The 19,023-nt window shown below is 38.6% G+C and overlaps 2 protein-coding genes across 6 annotated transcripts; one reads left to right on the top strand and one right to left on the bottom strand.

The window, feature by feature from the left end:
* LOC104442375 (50S ribosomal protein HLP, mitochondrial) lies at positions 1–4,520 on the bottom strand. 4 transcript variants are annotated; one of them, XM_010055794.3, is made up of 5 exons: positions 4,245–4,520; positions 3,718–3,853; positions 3,558–3,610; positions 1,079–1,167; positions 1–880 (listed from the first exon to the last, which is right to left on the bottom strand). In XM_010055794.3, the coding sequence occupies exons 2-5, from the start codon at positions 3,840–3,842 to the stop codon at positions 500–502; spliced, it is 648 nt and encodes a 215-aa protein (XP_010054096.2). In that variant the 5' UTR covers positions 3,843–3,853; positions 4,245–4,520; the 3' UTR covers positions 1–499. The 4 variants fall into 4 exon arrangements, with proteins under 4 accessions (XP_010054096.2, XP_010054097.2, XP_010054094.2 ...); XM_010055795.3 differs by having other exon boundaries at positions 1,079–1,164; positions 4,245–4,519; XM_010055792.3 differs by having other exon boundaries at positions 1–883; positions 4,245–4,518.
* Positions 4,521–8,627: 4,107 nt separating this feature from the next.
* On the top strand, positions 8,628–19,018 carry LOC104442376 (protein arginine N-methyltransferase 1.5). Of its 2 annotated transcripts, none has more exons than XM_010055796.3 (23): positions 8,628–8,921; positions 9,378–9,495; positions 10,614–10,723; positions 11,060–11,149; positions 11,234–11,299; positions 11,557–11,636; positions 11,750–11,825; positions 11,928–12,014; positions 13,608–13,692; positions 14,036–14,127; positions 14,348–14,383; positions 14,465–14,533; positions 15,277–15,345; positions 15,469–15,522; positions 15,603–15,677; positions 15,778–15,870; positions 15,949–16,052; positions 17,426–17,474; positions 17,551–17,637; positions 17,790–17,895; positions 18,190–18,277; positions 18,401–18,494; positions 18,582–19,018. In XM_010055796.3, exons 1-23 carry the CDS (start codon positions 8,781–8,783, stop codon positions 18,663–18,665), a joined length of 1,953 nt encoding a protein of 650 aa, XP_010054098.2. In that variant the 5' UTR covers positions 8,628–8,780; the 3' UTR covers positions 18,666–19,018. The 2 variants fall into 2 exon arrangements, with proteins under 2 accessions (XP_010054098.2, XP_039163599.1); XM_039307665.1 differs by having other exon boundaries at positions 11,925–12,014.
* Positions 19,019–19,023: the final 5 nt, after the last annotated feature.

Raw genomic sequence — 19,023 nt, 5'->3', positions numbered from 1 at the left:
TGACTGAGAAAACCATACGAAATGTGAAAATCGCTACACATAGTTACGTGTTACATCTGAAAAATTTCAACTTCAGAACTATGATGATTCCACGTCTCATATTTCTCTGGTTAAAAACTTTGCGATGACATGCGGAGAATCTCTCATCAATGACAATTATCATCACCACACTAGTTTCGTCAACTGCTTAGCACTGCACATCTTCACGTGGGTGGTTTTCCTCCATGGTCCGAAACCGGATAATTCTTTTGAAAGTACTCATTGTTCGGCTGAGAAAAGTTGGCATAAAGGGGAAACAAAAGCAAGATTCCACAGTGAGAGAGAGAGAGAGAGAGAGGGAGAGAGGGAGTTTCTCTCACTTCATCAATGAAGATCACTTCAGATGCAAGAACAGGTAGATGGAGCTCAAGAGGGGACAAAACCACTCCCATGCGAAACGCATATCCAGACATCATTGCACCGTTCAGAAACCTCACCCCACATATGAATTATGATTTCTTCATGCGATATGTTCCGCCAAAGTCAGAATCTTTACGCTCTTCTTCCTCAGCTCATGCGGAACCGGCCCGAACACTCTCGTCCCCACGGGGTCCTTGTCCTTGCTTTTGTTCACGATGAGGACGCAGGCATTGTCATCGAACTTGATCTCGCTGCCATCACAGCGGCCCCGCGGCATGGCAGCACGCACGACTATGGCGCTGAATTTGTCCCCTTTCTTCGCTTTCCCATTGGGAAGGGCCTCCTTTATAGACACCTTGATTGTATCTCCCAGCCTCGCCCCTTTCTTTCCCGCCTTCAAAGCTTGGATGCACATTGCCTTCTTCGCCCCTGAATTGTCCACCACTTTGAGAATAGTCCCCATCTGAATGAAAGTCCTTCGCTGCTGCGGAATTAAGAAGATATTTATTTAATAGGTGTTCAAAAAAAAATTACAATATGATTAGGTAAAAGTTTCTAAATTTTAGTACTTCCAAGTCTGCTAACTTTTCGAAGCCACCGTCAAGAAACTTTCTTTTTATCTTTCCTGTTCTTGAAAACTGCCAACGAATGAGTTGTAAAGAATTTCTAAGGCACTAACCTGAGACAAGAAATTGCCGTACGCCAAATTGTGCAAAATGTTCCACGAAGAAGAGCTACCCGTAAAAACACCCTGTCTCATATAACCTGCTAGTTTTGTAATACAGTAACAATGGAAACTGAATAAATAATTTGGAAGTATTGAGATAATACCCTCACTGTCATGAAGGGCAGTCCAGATAAGACATGCAATGCACTCCGAAAAAATACATGTATAGGAGGAGAACAATAACAAGCAATTAATCCAACATCAGGTATCAAGAGAAGGGCAACACTGTAGCTCCAAAAAGTGGATCGTGCTTCCTAATGTCTTTGAAACGAGTGGACAGCGAGTTCAACAACGAAGGCTCAAGTTCCATGTGTTTACCCGCAATGACAATGGCTCATGGTTCTCAGAGACAAAGGTCAAGGTGCAAAAAACAAACCTAGATGTGTAGGGGCAGTTGCTAATTTCTATGATAAAATTTCATACACAAGTAATTTTATCAAGTAAAACGTTCCATGCAATTATAGTACAGTGTTGAGCTACTGTTTGACAGGTTGAGAAGCGTCATTTCCGAAAGGGCTATAACGATTTTTGCTTTACACAGATAATTTTGAGTAACTTTCAAGCATTGATTCAGTGCGGATGCTGCAAGGATTCAGAAGGAAAGTGCAGAAGATTAGATAAGTGCAGATTGCCAATACAAGCAGGTAGCACATATAAGTAGTTCACGTACAGATAAATTACAGAAGAAATCCTAAACATTTGCACATAATGCTAGCCTTTTAGTTAGTGCAATGCAACCCTTGATTGTCTTAAAAATTTGTCCCAGCTCTTTGAGTTATCAGTCCAATAAAATCACACATCTACACGACCATCAGTACCCTGACGATAGGAAGCAACTAAATTGCTATTTTTTGAAAAACAACACTGCACAAGGGAAACAGGGACTTGATAGAATTCTGCACAAAAGATTTAAGACTTAGTGCAACTCCTTCATGGAGGGATTTGATAGGGTTGTAATCTATGTGGTTACAGATCATCTGAAGAAAGTACAGTTAATATAAGACAACCTCGACATTCACAAATAACACCTATGGATAAGTTGAAAACCAATAATAGGAAAATATGGCTAAGGCATAGGAAAATATTGCTATGGCATGGAAGATAGAACCTTCAACTTGCTATTTTCACAAGAGAGATTCAACCATTGTTTTAAACCAGAAATCATGCTTAAAATGATTCCACAGCCCAAGAGAATGGAGCAACTGAAACATCTTAAAACCACATCTTCATCACTCCAGATGTCAAGTATTATAAGATCACAGAAATGTGTCAACAACAGAATCCAACTGAAAAGGCCAGGAGCTGCTAATATCAGCAATTTTTCAATGAGAAGCAGCAAAAATTGTTAGCCATTGTTGGGGCAAATGGTTAAATCTTCATATTTACAAATTGCATAGAGCGGCAAATTTGAGAGTTTCATTTCTTAAAACAGAAGCCAAAAATCCATCTCTCATGCAGCAAAATTGCCTCAATCAAGCATCCCAAAACATTTTCACCATAGACACAAAAGAAGTATCAGAAAACGTTCAAATTTGATGAAGGTTCTATAGCAATATAGATCATATGTCCATGCTTCCCAAAAAAAACATCATTGTTCATGCCAAGACTTCGAAAAGCCCAAAAACTGAATTGATAGACAGGCCAAAAAACATATTAATATGAATCACAGAGAAGAAACCAATATGTACCTTATAGTGTTCATACAATGAAAAATCGATTTCTCTAGTATTCTTTTTTTTTTCCTGACCATTCCCTTTTATTCTCTCATTAGGAAGAAAAGATCATCTTGTCGAAAGAAACCACGGTAGAGTACATACAAATTAATAACTGAACAAACTCTATGCTCTATCCATCAGTAGAAACAACATTCTAGTTCCAAGATTATGCAACAATGAAGGCATATGCATAAATTGTTGATACTAGGACCTCCATCTCACTCACCAAAGCAACACACTCTCTCAGCAGTCACACCTGCATTCGTTCTACTTCTACGACACCTTGTAGACTTCCAGATTTGAGTATATGCCGATCCATTCATTGGGTCCCTTTTACCCCAAGAGTAATACTCCCCTAATCAAGACAAGTGACTGTGTGCCTGACCTAGCTCTAGTCAAAACCCTTTGTGAAACAGCCATGAGATTGATATTTACACCCTAAAGACCGAATTAACCATATTTACCCAATAAGTGGTCTTGAAACCTCAGCGAGCTAGCTAGGAATTAATTATGAAGTTCCATATTGTGTCACATAAATAACTCCTAACGACTGCCTTGGTGAGAATCAAAAGCTAACCAAGTCATCAAAATTACGAGAAGAACATCAGAGCCTTTGAGCCTTGTATGTAATTGAAAAACTAAGAAGTTCTCATAACAAGTGGTCTAAAGTAAAGAAAGCAATGGAGTTATTGTCATTAGAGAGAAACAGTTGATACCCTGGATCGGTGTTGGCAAGCGGTTGCTGCCCAATTGTCCCACCGTGCTGCCACTAAAACAACCACAACCCCAGGACCAAATTCAGTTTCAGGAGGTAAAAAACATAAAATTAAGCCTTCCGTAGCATTTAGAGGCAAAACGCGAAATGCGAGGAATAACCTGTTGATCGTGAAAAATGAGCGGTGAGGCTGGACAAAGTGGGCATCATCGCGGGGCCACGCGTTTCGCGAGGACCCAATCAACGACCTCAAAGATCGGAGTAGTGAACCAGAACGACCAGCCATTTCTCCGCGACCTGTGATCACTTTCTTCAATCAGGGTTTTGAAGGGGTTTTGCATTCGGAAAGACAGGAGAGGACAGCAAAAACAACAACAAAGAATCGTAAAAACAAGAGATTCAGCATTCCTTTCATATAATGAGTCCACAGATTGCTGCAGCCGATAATAATAATTACAATGCTTTAGTATCAATTAGAATCAGTCGATCGCCAAAAGAATTAAAATGAAAACAGAGCAGGGACATAGTTAAACTCCAAAAAAGAAGCAGAAAGTTCGAAACGATTGCAGTGGCGCAAGCAGCAAAACCAGACCCATCAAGCAAAAGAACTCGACCCGAGTGAAGTTCTTTTCTTTCTTTCGCTTCGCATCGAAACAGAGAGACTCGAGCTCAGGGGACAGAAGAGTACCTCAGATGAATACTTCGAAGGAACCCTAAGAATCAACGACTTCGGACTCGAAATGCAGCTGAGGCTCCCAGAAGCAGTCACCAGCAGACGCAGAGAGAAAGAGAGAGAGAGACTGGGTATGCGTGCGGGCGTCTCCGGTGTTTACCGTCGCAGACGGCGGCAAAACCAGTGGAAAGAAGACGACCCGACCGGTGGCGCGTTAGGGTAATTGTCTCCCCAAGGAAAATAAACGAAACGCCCGTTTTTTCTCTTTTTCCTTCACTGCGAAAATGAAACTCTAATATCCACGTCTACATTTATTAGGAACTAACTATAGAGCACTCGTTGATAAAAATTTAAAGGACTTCTTTTAAATATGCTTTGTTATCTGTACTGATTATGAATGATACGAGAGCAATCGGTATGTTGAGAATAGTAAACTAGGTTGTCTAGTACTACTGGCCATAGATTAACAAAATCTTCAAAAGAAATATGCCTGAGGAGGAGTAATTAGGATTTAAATGAAATGTACATTAGGACAGAATTTCAATGGTTGTGAAATGAAAGAGCTTCGCATTTAATTTTCGAAAGTGAACTATTTAAAAAAATTTGGACTCTATTGACTATTTTATTACATGATCAACATAAATGTAATATTACGTGCCAAATCTAAGGATTACCTTCAATGACTAATGAGTTGGATACAAAAAGCTCTATTTTACTTTTTATTAAGGGAAAATGATGTGATGGTTTATGAACTTTAATTCAATATATTATGTGATTCTTGAACTTTTAATTTATTCGATATAATCCATTTACTTCAGTCCAATCTATAATGTGGTTCGTAAACTTTTAATTTATTTAATATGATTCATGGAATTCTAAACTAAATTATACAAAGGGCTATCATACGTGCTTTTATACTCGACAAAGAAGACCCATGCACTTAATCAATTTGATTTGCATTCAAATTGAGGTCTCACGCATTTTACAAGCTTGGGAATTCGCCAAAAAGTAGTCCGGAGAAGATTATAACGACTTTATCATTTTTGTGAAGATAGATCGAATAGGCCAATAGATTATATAGGGCCTATTTGTTAACTTGTCAAGCAGTGTTTATTTCTATTCTTTTGTTCCCAAAAGTAGTTTTGAAACAGAATTGTGTTTGATAAAAATTTTATTTCCTATAATAGATTTAGAGTAGAATAAAAAAAAAAGTTGATTCTTGTTCTAAAGAACAATTTTAGAATCAAGCACCTATTTTTTCTTTTTCTTTTCTTTTTCTTTTTTTTTTTTGGGCAAAGGTAAGTATTGTATAGACTTTGCCAAACGGATTTATTTTCTCTTGTTCTTCTTCTTCATATACTGCCATCGCCATCAGTCCCCAACAACCAATTCGGCGAGCTCGTTGAAGACAAGCATAGCCACCAGTGAGGCTCGCCTAGCCCTGCCGAGGCTTAGCCGAGCCTCGCCCAACTACTGGCCTCGCCGAGGGCTAGTAATACTCTGGTGAGGTCGCCGACCCTCGTCTGGCCAATCGCCAGTCATCCTAAGGCTAGCAATCGGCAACTTGAAGAAAAAGAAGAAGAGAAAGAAAGGAAAAAAAAAAAAAGAAGAAAAAAAAGTAATAAAATTATTTGAAAATTAAAAAAAAATCGGAGTATAAATTTTGAGCGCAATACCAAATGCAATTTTATTTTGGGAATTGAAATTTTTAACGATTACTAAGGCTGCGCATGACAACACTTCTTAACTAGAGAAGAGTTTTTTTTTTTTTCAGAAATAGTTTTTTTCTATTTCTATTCGAGAGAACAATTTATGAGTAAAAGAACCCATTTGATAACTACACAAAATTTATACTTTTAGAATAGAAAAAGAATAGAAATGCGTTTGGTAATGCAACAATTCTTTTTTGTATTTATTCATTTTTATTCTTGTTCACAGATTGCCGACCGCCAACCGCTGCCCACTGCCGTCATTGCACGTCCGTCGACCGCCAATTGCCACCGCACAGCCCATCGACCACCGACGACCACCGGGCTGTGGTGGTCGGCGCGACGGCGGGCGATTGGAGGTGGTTGTAGCAAGAGAAATAAAAAAAAAAAAAAAAAAAATAAAATTGACTTATTTCTAGAAGTTGTTCTTGAAAATAAGAAGTAACTTTTTTGCTTCTCATTTCTACTCCAAATCTATTTATGGGCTAACTTTCTATTCTAGGGAATAGAAAAACAACTTGACGTTACCAAACGGATTTCTGTTCTTTTTTTGTTCCGAGGAACAAAAGAACATAAATTTAGAGAAATAAAAATGTTACCATGCGCCGCCTAAACCGCTTAAAATACTTAGAAATTGTTCTCAAGAATAGAATAAAAATAATTATTTCTAATCGAAATTATTCCCGTGAATGCATTACCAAATGCACCATAAAAGTACAGGAGTCTATTTCTTACTATCCCATTCTTTGTTCACATAGTTTTCTTTAATCACGTACGAAGTAGGTCAGGTGGCTAAGGGCGCGTTTGGTAACGATTCTGTTCCTGAGCCGATTTTGACTAGAAATGATTATTTTTTATTCTCTTCCTGAACCGATTATGAGTAAAAAGTGCATTTGGTAACCTGTTCAAAATTTTTATTCTAGAATAGAATTGTGTTTGATATCGTATTAATTGATTATGTTCCAAATTAATTTCTTTTAATTTTTAAATAATTTTTTTACTTTTATTTTTTCCTTTTTTTCTTTTTTTCCCTTTTTTCCTATTCTTCTTCTTCTTCATGGCCGGTCACTGACCGGCGACCGGCTAGACGAGGGCCGGCGACGCTCTAGTTGGCCTTCGGACCAAGCATCGCCGGGTACCGGGCGAGGCTCACCCGCCCCGCCGAGGCCGAGCCTCGCCGGTGGCGAGCCGAGCCTCGCCCGGCCTCGGCGAGCCGGCCTCGCCACCGCGAGGCCGGGCGAGGTCGAGCCTCACCCGGCCATCGGTGAGCTCGCCCGGCCACGCGAAGGCTCGCCCGGCCCGCCGGTGGCCGGGCTTGCCTCCAACGAGCTCATCGGACCTCACTTTGGCTCGGCGAGCCTCCGGCACCTCGCCGGACCTCGCTCTGCTTGGCGAGCCTCCGGCGACCGGCGGCGGGCGGATGGCAACGGGATGACAAAAGGGAAGAGCGAGGGTGATTCTTTTTCGATTCTCGGACGAGAGAATCAAATTTTTTTATTCTCAAATCTTATCCAAAATTGTTCCCGGAAAAAAAAAATTTTACCAAACGCAATTCTCGTCCCAAACTGATTATGGGAACAAAAAATCAGAATCTAGCACTGTTTGGCACGTTGCCAAACAAGCCCTAAGCAAAGCGGTCCAATGACTCCTTTTGACCATGAGAAAGCTTATGTTGGACACTTTGGAGAATGGAGGTCTATTTGAAAAGGTGAGAGATGGTCATGAAGATGGGCGGAAATTAAGAACTTTCATTGTCATTCCACCGTAGCAAACTCTCCAAGTTTCACTTATGCAAAGCTTTGTTTTCTAGTCATAATTCTTTTTTTCTTTTTTCTTTTTTGGGTTGAGTTCTTCTGTTTGGGGTAGAATGAGAGTTACAGTATTGTAAGAGTTGATTATGTTGGTAAAATCATCTATTGAGCTTTGTATGGAAACAAAATTCTCTATAAAGTGTAAAATATAGAGAATTTCTATTGGATTCTAGTCTTTGTTTTATGGTTGTTAAAGCTAGAAGAATGGAGCAGACGAAGTGGATGGCCAAACTATTATAAATCCTCTTTCAAATCTTCCATCCTGTTTAACTCCCTTGTTATTAATTTGGTAGAAAAATTGTTACTTCATAATTGTTTTCCTCTAAAGCACCACACTATATATACACATCTTTTGTGGGACAATTCTAATTTTCTTAAAACAACCAATTCACCATCTCTCAAACATTTCAAAAATTAATACCGTGATTGAAGGAATTGCCAATTTTTTCTTTTTCAATTTTTTATTAGAATGATAATCTTTTGCACTTCTTATACTATTTACTTCTGTTTTTTTTAGTTCAATCTCTAATATATCCATCGTCTTTTGGTGATTGCATTATCATTAGCAATAGGATGATTTACATGTAACCTTTTTCAGAGACTTTAATATCTCAATTTTTTTGTCCAAAGGGTCAGTGTCATCTTTCACCTACATGAATTTATAAATTTCCACCTCCCATTCGATGTACAACTAGATTTATTTGGCAAGCATAATCGTTACCACTTATCTAGGCGTTGAAAATGGTGCCCAATTAAAAGTGAATATCTTTTGGATAGTTCGAGAACCTAATATTATTTTTATTTTCTTAATTTTTGGGTCAGCGCCAAACCCTCTTTGTTATCGCTTTTCTGGGTTTAACCGTTTGAATCTAAAACCCTACCAATTTCCTCCTCCATCAACACAAAAGCCGAGCAGAAACTTTTGCCTCCCTCCCCCTCTCTCTCTCTCTCTCTCTCCAGGGCATTTTCTCCAACTTCGCTCGTCGCGGGGAGCTCGAAGCGTCTGCTCCTACGATCGCCGGAGCTCAGGCATGCCGCTCGGAGAGAGAAGCCCCGGCGACAAGGGCGAGTCCCGGTACTGTGGAGTGGAGACCGAGTTCGACGAGGATGTCCCCCGCCTCCTCTCTGCCAACATCTCCCGCGGCGGCTTCGACTTTGTCGTCTCTCCTCTGGTTCGTCGACCCCTACGTCATCTTTCAATCGCCGAAATGATCCGCTCGGCTTTTATGTGGCGCGGTCGCTTCGACGACCGTGTCCCTGCGAATCGATTCTGCTTCCAATAGCTTCTTTAGTGGCTACTACTGAATTGTTCGTCAGTGGCTGGCCTCGTTTTGGCTTGATAAATTTGTTGGGACTTTGTGTCTGGTTCTTTAAGAGCTAGGTACTGGCTTCAGACTCATATGCATTTTGAGGTGCATTTGCAGTCGGTGCGCATGACGTGGTTTAATCGGTGACAATTGGTGGTGCTGCATGATCACTTGTCTGGAGACAACTCATTAGGAATAGCTGTTTAGGCTACTACGGACTACATTATAAAATGTGAACGCGAGGATTTACAAGAGAGATTTGCTTATGCTAGGATGGATATTTTGTAACCGTTTTGCGTGGTGTTTTTACTCATGCTGCAGATGAATCCAACTTATAGGCCGAGCTTACTAGAAAAAGATGGAAATGGATCGAGTGTCCTGCCGGTTGCTGGGTCAGACTTAATTTTGAACCCTTCCCAGTGGAGCAGTCATGTTGTGGGTATGGGGCCTTTCTCTTTGTCATTTTTTTAAGTTCTGATTTTCTTTTAAGTTTGTTTGACATTCACACCAGAATCATTTTACATCGGCATACACAAGGTTATGTTCATCTCTTCACGGGAAGAACAAGAATGGCACCACCAAAATGACAAAAAAAAAGAACAGTTCTCGTTAGTCAGGACTTGGCCAAATGGCTTTTACGATCAAATCCCATAATGTATAGCATATAATTACTCATCAAAGGTCGTTATCATATCCTCCCGCGTAATTTAATTCAGCCATTCTTATCTCCAATAGGTTTGCATACTTTTAGGTTTTGTCTGTGCTCAAATCCTTCCCATCAATCTGTCAGATAATCTTCGTCTCAACTTGTGTAAATGAGTCTTCTAAGTGGTTTGAAGCTCCTACTGCATATATATGTATAAATTCGTGTGCATATACCTAGGTATGTATGTTCTGAAATACAAGTAAACATGATTTGGAATTACTGGTACCAAAGCTTTGATACCAAACCAGCTTTGAATGTGCTTCGACTTTTCTTCTGTTTATATACTTTACCTGCATCAATATGTGGAAGTTCTTCAAAATGTGGATTACTTTTGTTTCTTCCAGTAGAAGCTACTTAGTTGGTACTAAGATATTGACACATGTCAATTCCTTAAATAGAAAAAGACATTAGCGTAATGTTTTTAAATATATTAGTCAGACTGCTGGAATCATCTCCTCTAACAATAGAAGAGATCACAAAAAATTAAGAAAAGAAACTTTCTCAAAATGAAGTGCCACTTGAGAGATATGCTAGTCCCTTTGTGTGTGTTGATCTTTTTCTTTTTCTTTTTATATTATATAATTATAAATGGATAAGATGGTCTCTTTAACCGTAAAACACCACCTTCTCATTATTTTGTCAATCAGCATCACTTGTAGGAATTTGAGCATTGACAAAACCATATTTCCTAGTTTAAAAGATATTTCCATTTCAATGTGCTTTGCTTTGACCATCATCTGCTAATTTTCAGTTTTATGCCTTAAAGAACAAATATCATACATCAAGAGAATCTTCTTGGTCTTGTGAACTTGCACCCATGATCTTCTTTTATCGATGATGTTCTTGCTTAGGAAAAATTAGCTCGTGGATTGACCTGGATTCTGAAGACGAGATCCTGCGACTGGATTCTGAAACCACTTTGAAGCAGGAAATAGCATGGGCTTCTCACCTCTCCCTGCAGGTATAGATTGCTGATAGCTTTACTTAGATGCCATAACAAGTAAAATTCGAGAAATCCATTGCTAATGATTGAAGAGGATTTTAGTAGAACTGTTGGCATGTGGTGACTATGAGCCCTAGCACATCACGAAATCTATGTAGCAAAGGCCTGTGATCACTCGAATTGGCAGCAAAAAGCAAAACCAGTCTTGCTATACATCTCACTGTAACCAGCTGTTTGCTCCACTAGAAAATGTAATAATTTGATGCTCTGTTGGCAAAGATAGTCATGGTCAGAGACATGCTTGAGAAAATGCTTTTCTTGTAAGATCCGCTTGGCTTTTATCATCTTGTGCAGGCCTGCCTGCTTCCCACACCTAGGCGAGCATCCTGTGCAAATTATGCTCGGTGCATTAATCAAATTTTGCAGGGTCTGACCAATATGCAGGTGCCTGATCATACATTGCCTTTTTGATCACTCTCTGTCTCTACTATATCTTCTTGTTTCTCATGTTCAGCTTCTTATGAACAGTTGTGGCTTAGAATTCCTTTGTTCAAGGCCGAGGATGACTCCATGGGTACAAGTACTGATGATATGGTCAGTAATTTATGTTACCTCTTGTCCTCTAAGAGTCTCTAGTCCATTCTTCATGATACTTTCTTCCTTGTCCTTGTACTACATAGATTTAGTTCAAGTCTGATGCTGCGATGGAGAACATTCTCCTCAAAAGGAAGAATAAATAATTGAGATATAGTAGAAGAGTAAAAGGAAGAGAACAATCATCCTGTTTACATGTCAAATTTTTGGTTGAAATCTACATCTGCTTAATTGGAGTATTTGACACTTGCCTTTAGACTGATGCTTGGGACCTGTGGAATTCCTTTCGCCTTCTTTGTGAGCATCACAGCCAACTTTCAATTGCTCTTGATGTTTCGTAAGTTAACTAATTCATTCATAAGTTAGCTATGGTGTATTTATTAGTATTTTCTTGTAGTGTGCTTTGGAGCTATATGTTCCCCATATGTAGTGAAAATTTTCTATTTCCAGGAGTACATTGCCTTCAGCAAATTCGCTTGTTCGTTGGTTTGGAGAGCCTGTTAGAGCAGCAATCCTAAACACAGAAGTACTATATCTGGGCCTTGATTTATTATAAAAAGATAGTTAGCACTTTACTTGCTGCTTCTCAGCTGAATCAAAAGTAAATAATGGTTTATTGATGCGGCAGTGCTTTTTAACAAATGCACGAGGTTATCCTTGCCTGTCAAAACGACATCAGAAGCTTATCACTGGGTTTTTCAACCATTCAGTACAGGTACTTCCAAGTTCTGCGATTTCCTGCTCCTATACTCTATGAAAGCTCTTTTCCTCCAGATATTTTAATTTTTCGTATACTCTTTACAAATTATTGTCCATTCATCACTAAATGTGCGGTCCTTCAGTCCTTCAGTTTGGACTTACGTGATGAAATTGGCTTTGCTTTAATGAAATCTTGTCATTAATACATAGTACATGCTCAATTGATGTGGTATATTCGTAACATACAAATAAATCATAAGAGCGAGCATTCTTATTGAGACTAGAACTCATAGGGAAGACAATTAATTTATCGGTGCAATCAGATATGCAGTAATTGTAGACAAAAAGTACTCGGTTTTATTGGAGCAATTCGATGTATTTTAATGTTTAATCGGCTCAACTAGGATATAACAAAGCATTTGGTTGGGCGCTTCTTTGATGTCAAAATTCGTATCTTGGGACTAGCTAAAGTGAGTTAAAAGAAGTAATATTTAGTGACAGCCTAGGGAGATTTTGTCAAGAAATGGAACAACAAGACAAAGTGGTTCTTGATGGAGGAGGCATGTTTATTTTGGTGTTACATGTGTTGGTGGGAGGAATATTTTGTAGCTTTATCTCTTCAACTAAAATATAACTAAGCGTTTGGCTGGGCTCTTCTTTGGTGTCAGATGTGTATCTTGGGACTAGCTAAAGTGAGTTGAAAGAAATAGTATTTAGCAACAGCCTAGGGAGATTTTGTCAAGAAATGGAACAACGAGACAATGTGGTTCTTGATGGAGGAGGCATGTTTATGTTGGTGTTGCATGTGTTGGTGGGGGGAAGATTTTGTAGCTTTATCTCATCAACTAGGATATACAAAGTGTTTGGTTGGACTCTTCTTTGGTGTCAAGGTCTGTATCTTGGGACTAGCTAAAGTGAGTTGAAAGAAATAGTATTTAGTGATGGCCTAGGGAGATTTTGTCAAGAAATGGAACAAGACAAAGTGATTCTTGATGGAGGTGGCATGTTTATGTTGGTGTTACATGTCTTGGTGGGGGGGATTTTTGTAACTTAATCTCTTGTTATAGATATTCATGCGTTGGAGAAGATAACTATGAAATAAGCTTAAAGCCTCTATTTTCCTTTACATTTTTCTGGTTTTACGCATTCTTGGTGATGTCCTGTGACCATTTTGACCAATTATGCTAAGGTTATTGGAGGTGTTGGTGACAATAAGGATTTGGTGATTTCATAGATGTTTGAAAATGATTGTAGATTGTATAAGGAGGTAGTCAACTGTAAGAAAGGAAATGGCATAGAACCAATACTAAGCTGGCTGATGATTGGTGGCAGAAACTTTCAGTCGAATCACTGCTTTCCGGCTTTGGCTAAGTGCATAAACTTCTCATAGCATCTGTTAATCATGCTAATGTTTCCTTTTTACTGTTGTGAAGATGTTCAAGAGATATTTTTGCCCTTAAATCTTACTTATTAGTCTCCGTGAATCAAATACATGCTTTTTGGTGACCATAGTAATTAATCAGAACTAATGTGGGCAGTTGCCTTTTCCATTGCTTTTTATGCATGCCTTATGAAACTTATGTGCTTCTTGCCAAATATGTTTTGTTAGATAGTCATTTCTGGAAAACCATTACATAAAGTTTTGAGGGGAAGCGCAGATCCAGCTACTCTGGATAATGGGGACAATGTTGGCTGTAAGTGTCCTGTTAGAATATTGCTCTGTGCTTTGTATTGGAGTTCTTTTGATGCATTATTTTGTCACGTGGAGCAATATGACTTGGTAGAAGATTTATTTCATAAGCTTGAACATGAATGAACAAAAATATTTCTTTGGCTTTGAAGTTTCTTGAGGTAACTAAGGTTGGCGATTCGTTATTCTAACACTCTCTTTATTTGTTCTTACTAGCATGTCTCATGTCTGAACTTTTTGATGAACAATAAAGGATTTCATTAAGAAACTCTCACAGATCTTTGTGTCTGCACTACATTGTTGATCCTGGCTGTCGTCACTGTTTGACAAAAATGTTCTTAAGCTAGGTGTACAAAACAATTCTTTGAGGCCATACCTGGAGTATGTTGGTTATCTCTATCAGAAGCTGGATCCACTTCCTGAGCAAGAGAGGTTTGAGGTAACCATCAATTCACTGAACAACAAACAAACCCCAACCGCCCCCCCCCCAAAAAAAAAAAAAAAAAAACGTGGCCACGAAAATAAAATAAAAAATAAAAAATGAAGAGAAGGAAGGAGGAACCTCATCTGCCTTCCCTCCAAATGAAAGGGAAGGTTACTTTGAACGTTTTAACATCAGCTGATTCTTTTGCTTTGGCTAACTCATTCTTTTGGTCCAGTTGGGTTACCGGGACTTCCTGCAGTCTCCATTACAAGTAAGTTTTCCATGTTTGTGGACATTGCCTTTTGCCGAAGTAAGTTTAGAATTCCGTTTAATGTATATATTTCTGTTACAGCCTCTTATGGATAATCTGGAGGCTCAAACCTATGAGACATTTGAGAAAGATACAGTAAAGTACACCCAGGTATAGCTCTATCGTACTGGTGACATGGCTCAAAGAAATGATATGTTTGTAGTTTTAAGATGTGGTTCTTTGAGAATTTTTGCCTTATACTTCTGTAATGGTTCTTTGAGAACTTCTGTCCTATGTTTCTGGTCTGTCATTTACTCATAATTTCTCACTCCAATAGTTAAGAAGAGAATGCCTGTATTGCATGTTGAAGTTATATTATCAATGACTTTTGTGAGTTGACCATTTTTACCAAAAGCTATAAGGAAACAAGCAGACAATGTATTTTATCATGTTTCTTAAAAATGCCGTCTCATGTGTGAGCGAGACCTCACACAAGAAAAACAGCAGTAACCACATTGATGAGATAACCTTGGACTAGAACACAATAACCAAAGAAATATAGAGGGAGTTTTAGGATTTGAACTCTTGACCTATGCTATATTACCGATTACCCTAATGACAGTTTCTCATGAAAACATAAGTTACTAGGAAACGGGACAATGATGTATATTAGCATATTACTTAACAGTGTCCATTTCCGTGTCCTTAGTTTGTGCAACTATTATCAGCGTATTTAATATCGGATATAGAGTGTTATGAACATGGATAGTACAAGTGTGGGATTCACATCCACACTCCAGATCTTTTCCCTATGAAATTACACTAGCTTTTTGGATGCATACATTTTCCTCTCTCTGTTTATGATTTGTTTTCCCTTTGTCCTTGATTGTCTGCATTCAAATTTTCTTTTGCAGTATCAAAGGGCGATTAGTCAAGCTTTGATTGACAGAGTTCCTGATGAGAAAGCATCGGTTATAACCACTGTATACTCTCTCACTCTCTCTCTCTCCAGCTTTTGCTGGTATTGCTCCATTTTTTATTTTTTTTGTTCTGCATGTTGTTATGTCTATGATGAGGTCAATTGTTATTCTTTTATATTTGCAAAGGTACTGATGGTCGTAGGAGCAGGACGTGGACCACTAGTAAGGGCATCATTGCAGGTTGTACTGTTGACAATTCTGTTTACTCATATTCCATAGCTGGGCATCTGATATGTAATTTCTTTCCTCTTCATATTTAGGCTGCTGAAGAAACTGGCCGTAAGATAAAAGTCTATGCTGTGGAAAAAAATCCAAATGCAATTGTTACACTACACGTGAGTCAGCTAATTTTTGGTCTCTACCATGAACCGTTATTACAGCAATTCTGCTTATGCTTTTCTTGAACTCTGATATGATAATGTATACTTTTGACAGAGTTTGGTTAAATTAGAAGGGTGGGAAAATTCTGTGACCATAGTTTCCAGTGATATGCGTTCCTGGGATGCTCCTCAGAAGGCTGACATATTGGTAGGTATATCTAGTCAAATGTTATTGATTATTTTAATCTCCCTGTGAGCTAGTGTTTACTGTATTTGCTTATCTTAGGTTAGTGAATTGCTCGGTTCTTTTGGCGACAATGAGCTCTCTCCCGAATGTCTAGATGGAGCCCAGAGATTTTTGAAGGAAGATGGATTGTCAATTCCATCATCGTACGTGTTCTTTTCAGTAATTCAAAATAATGGACAAATGCTGTCAATTAGCTGATGCTTATGCGTATACTTGATTTAGCATGATGTGTATGCTAGGAGGACACCAACGGGCAACAAATGAGCTTGTTGCGATCATATGATGGATAGACTATATTTTAAAACCTCATGCGCACTGTAGATCAATTGAAAATTCTCCTGCTCTTGGTCTCCTTAAATTAATCAACCCCCCCCCCCGGGCCATCCCGGGGCCAGCCCTCTCCTCCACAGCATCCCTTCACTCGCTGAAACTATTAATCAAAGTCGCATGTCATGTTTACTTAGAAAAGTAATGAAGTATTGTAGTATTGTAGTTAATTCTATTGGTCAGAATTCACATTCTGAAACTATTACAAATGAGTTTCTTTGTCATATTTGTAACTTTGGTTGATTGAACACCCATTTTCATAGCTTTTTGTGCTGCATTGGCCCCATCAGGGCCCTTTCTTTATATGATGATAAGAATTAATCTCATCTTCTCTTGTATGTATAATTTGCTTGGACATCCTCCTGACAATGCTTGTAACTGTGCATAATTATGTTGATTCCCTAATTTAAATTTCATGGACTATGAGCGGCTTGATTACAATTGTTTAGCATATCTCGAGTTGTGTGATTCTCCAATCAGACATTATTTAAAAAATGAAACTTTATGTTTGCATCTTTACTTTATCGACTCAAATCTTGTTAGTGAGATTCCTGTGATCCATGTTTTTTTTGTTTTTTGGGTAAGTCCTGTGATCCATGTTGCTTTTAGCTAAAATGGATATCCAATACCAGATTGGCTCATTTTGTCTTAGTTGTTCACATTAATTCTTTGCTAACTTTTGACTCCACAACTCCAATCATTGATTTTCTTTTTGAAACACATGACATTGCAGCTTGTTTTATCAACCAAGAACATCACCTGTTAGAAACAGAGGAAAAAGGAACTTGTAACTTTCCTTATAAGCTCGATTATTATTTGGACGAAAGAGCTAAAGGTTTAAAAGTCAATATCCCTCTGCTGAGGACTTGATATAGCTCTACTTTAATTTAAACTACTTTTGAGTACATGATGGATTGAGCTAGCAAAGTATCTCTGGTTGATAAATGTTTATATTGGGAGTTTGTATCACACACCTGACACAGAATAAATATCAAAATCTTGTACTTTGTGGGCATTGAATTGATTAAGCGATGCCTCATATTAATTAGTCAGGATTACCATTAATTGTACTTTTGGGACTATGGCCAATTAATGACTTTCAAATTTTCTAGCTGACATTAAAGTCCATATTTCCTGTTATCTAGGGACACTCACGTGTAGCATGTATCTATCTGTATGCCCATTTTAGGTACACAAGCTTCATACAACCCGTGACAACATCAAAGCTATATAATGATGTATGCCCCTCTCCTGTATCAGAGTTACCACTCACTATATGTATGCCTTGTCTCAAAGGTTAATGTGGCATTGCAGGTGAAATCACATAAAGATCTCATTCACTTTGAAACAGCTTATGTTGTCAAATTGCACAGTGTAGCGAGGCTTGCTCCTACGCAACCTGTGAGCTCTCTATCCCAATGGCATTTGTGACTGTATGATTAGGAATCATTTGCTGTTCTTATTTGTGATGGAAGCCATCAACGCATGATTTGTTACCTTCAACTTGAGCTTTCACTTTCTCATTTTAATAACTGTCTTTTACGTGTGATTAGGTCTTCACATTTACCCACCCAGAGTGCTCACCTCAGAGAAATAATCAACGTTACAAAAAGCTGCAATTTGAGATACCTAGCGATATGGGATCAGCACTTGTCCATGGTATGTTGTATCAATTTTATTTCTGTAATCTGCACAATTTGTTTCTGAAAGAAAACATATTATTTATAGGTCTTGGCATCCCTCTTTAGTAAGTACAGCTTTTCATGTGAGTAGGCCGAGTCTTCTACTAAGTCAAGCTTCTTGACATCATTTGAGAGTACCTTTTTATAGAAAAGAGGATGTGGTTTGTGCTGGAAGAACTCATAATCAGTATGCCTTGGAGATTAAGGCATGGCCTAGAGAGAAGTATTTGGCAGAACTCGTTTTAATTTCTTTTCTTTGCATGATCTGTAGGATTTGCTGGCTACTTCGATGCGACACTTTACAAAGACGTTCATCTGGGAATTGAACCATCAGTTGCCACCCCAAATATGTTTAGCTGGTAAGTCCACTTGGTGTAAGCCGTGCCTCACCAAAATAATGCATCTTATAATCATCTTTAAAAGTTCCATGACTGCTTTTATGTGTTGTTTCCCTTCTTGCCACGCTCTAATGTTGGATACAGGTTCCCAATATTTTTCCCTCTGAGGACTCCGCTGCGTATACATCCTGGTTCTCCTCTGGAAGTACATTTTTGGCGTTGTGTTGGTTCTGCAAAGGTAAACTATCTCATGAATCAAAATCATCCTATCCATTGGCACCTCTTAAGGATAACGGATTTACTCATTATTTAAACTTTCGTGAAGGTTTGGTACGAGTGGTGTGTGACATCTCCATCTCCATCAGCTGTCCACAACAGCAACGGCCGTTCATATTGGGTGGGACTATAAGACTTACCAGCTTTGTAGCATATGATAAATGACGAAAAGATGGCCTGCAACCATGTTTCATGGTGAATGGGTCTTCTAGTCCATCATAGTTAATCTTGTTCTCAGACTTTGTTTATTTTTCCCTTTACTGGCTCTACGATGTTGTATCCAATAGTGGACGCCAAGTCTGATTCCGCCAAGTAGATCAGTTTTGATAATTTTTTTTTTGGTCTGAATCAGTTTTGATAATTTAAGTACTAAGTTTTACTGGGGTTTCGTTGTATTAAGTTCCTATCAGTCTCCGTGGAAGAAATATCCTACTTGTGATCGAACTTGATCAAATCCAAGAGATTCTTTAGTGAAAGGACCCTTTCTATCC

Source organism: Eucalyptus grandis, chromosome 2, assembly GCF_016545825.1.
Source record: "Eucalyptus grandis isolate ANBG69807.140 chromosome 2, ASM1654582v1, whole genome shotgun sequence".
NCBI classification, from domain to species: domain Eukaryota; kingdom Viridiplantae; phylum Streptophyta; class Magnoliopsida; order Myrtales; family Myrtaceae; genus Eucalyptus; species Eucalyptus grandis.
The sequence above is the reverse complement of the archived record's forward strand: the minus strand, read 5'-3'. Positions and strand labels throughout refer to the sequence as shown.

Excerpts from the sequence above, each read along its gene's own strand:
- LOC104442375 (XM_010055792.3), bottom strand. The coding sequence starts at position 3,842 with ATGGCTGGTCGTTCTGGTTCACTACTCCGATCTTTGAGGTCGTTGATT. Across the intron at positions 3,611-3,717 it reads TCATTTTTCACGATCAACAG|TGGCAGCACGGTGGGACAAT; the intron begins GTTATTCCTCGC and ends TGGTTGTTTTAG. Across the intron at positions 884-1,078 it reads ACGGCAATTTCTTGTCTCAG|CAGCGAAGGACTTTCATTCA; the intron begins GTTAGTGCCTTA and ends TTAATTCCGCAG.
- LOC104442376 (XM_039307665.1), top strand. The coding sequence starts at position 8,781 with ATGCCGCTCGGAGAGAGAAGCCCCGGCGACAAGGGCGAGTCCCGGTAC. Across the intron at positions 8,922-9,377 it reads ACTTTGTCGTCTCTCCTCTG|ATGAATCCAACTTATAGGCC; the intron begins GTTCGTCGACCC and ends CTCATGCTGCAG. Across the intron at positions 17,896-18,189 it reads GGGATCAGCACTTGTCCATG|GATTTGCTGGCTACTTCGAT; the intron begins GTATGTTGTATC and ends CATGATCTGTAG.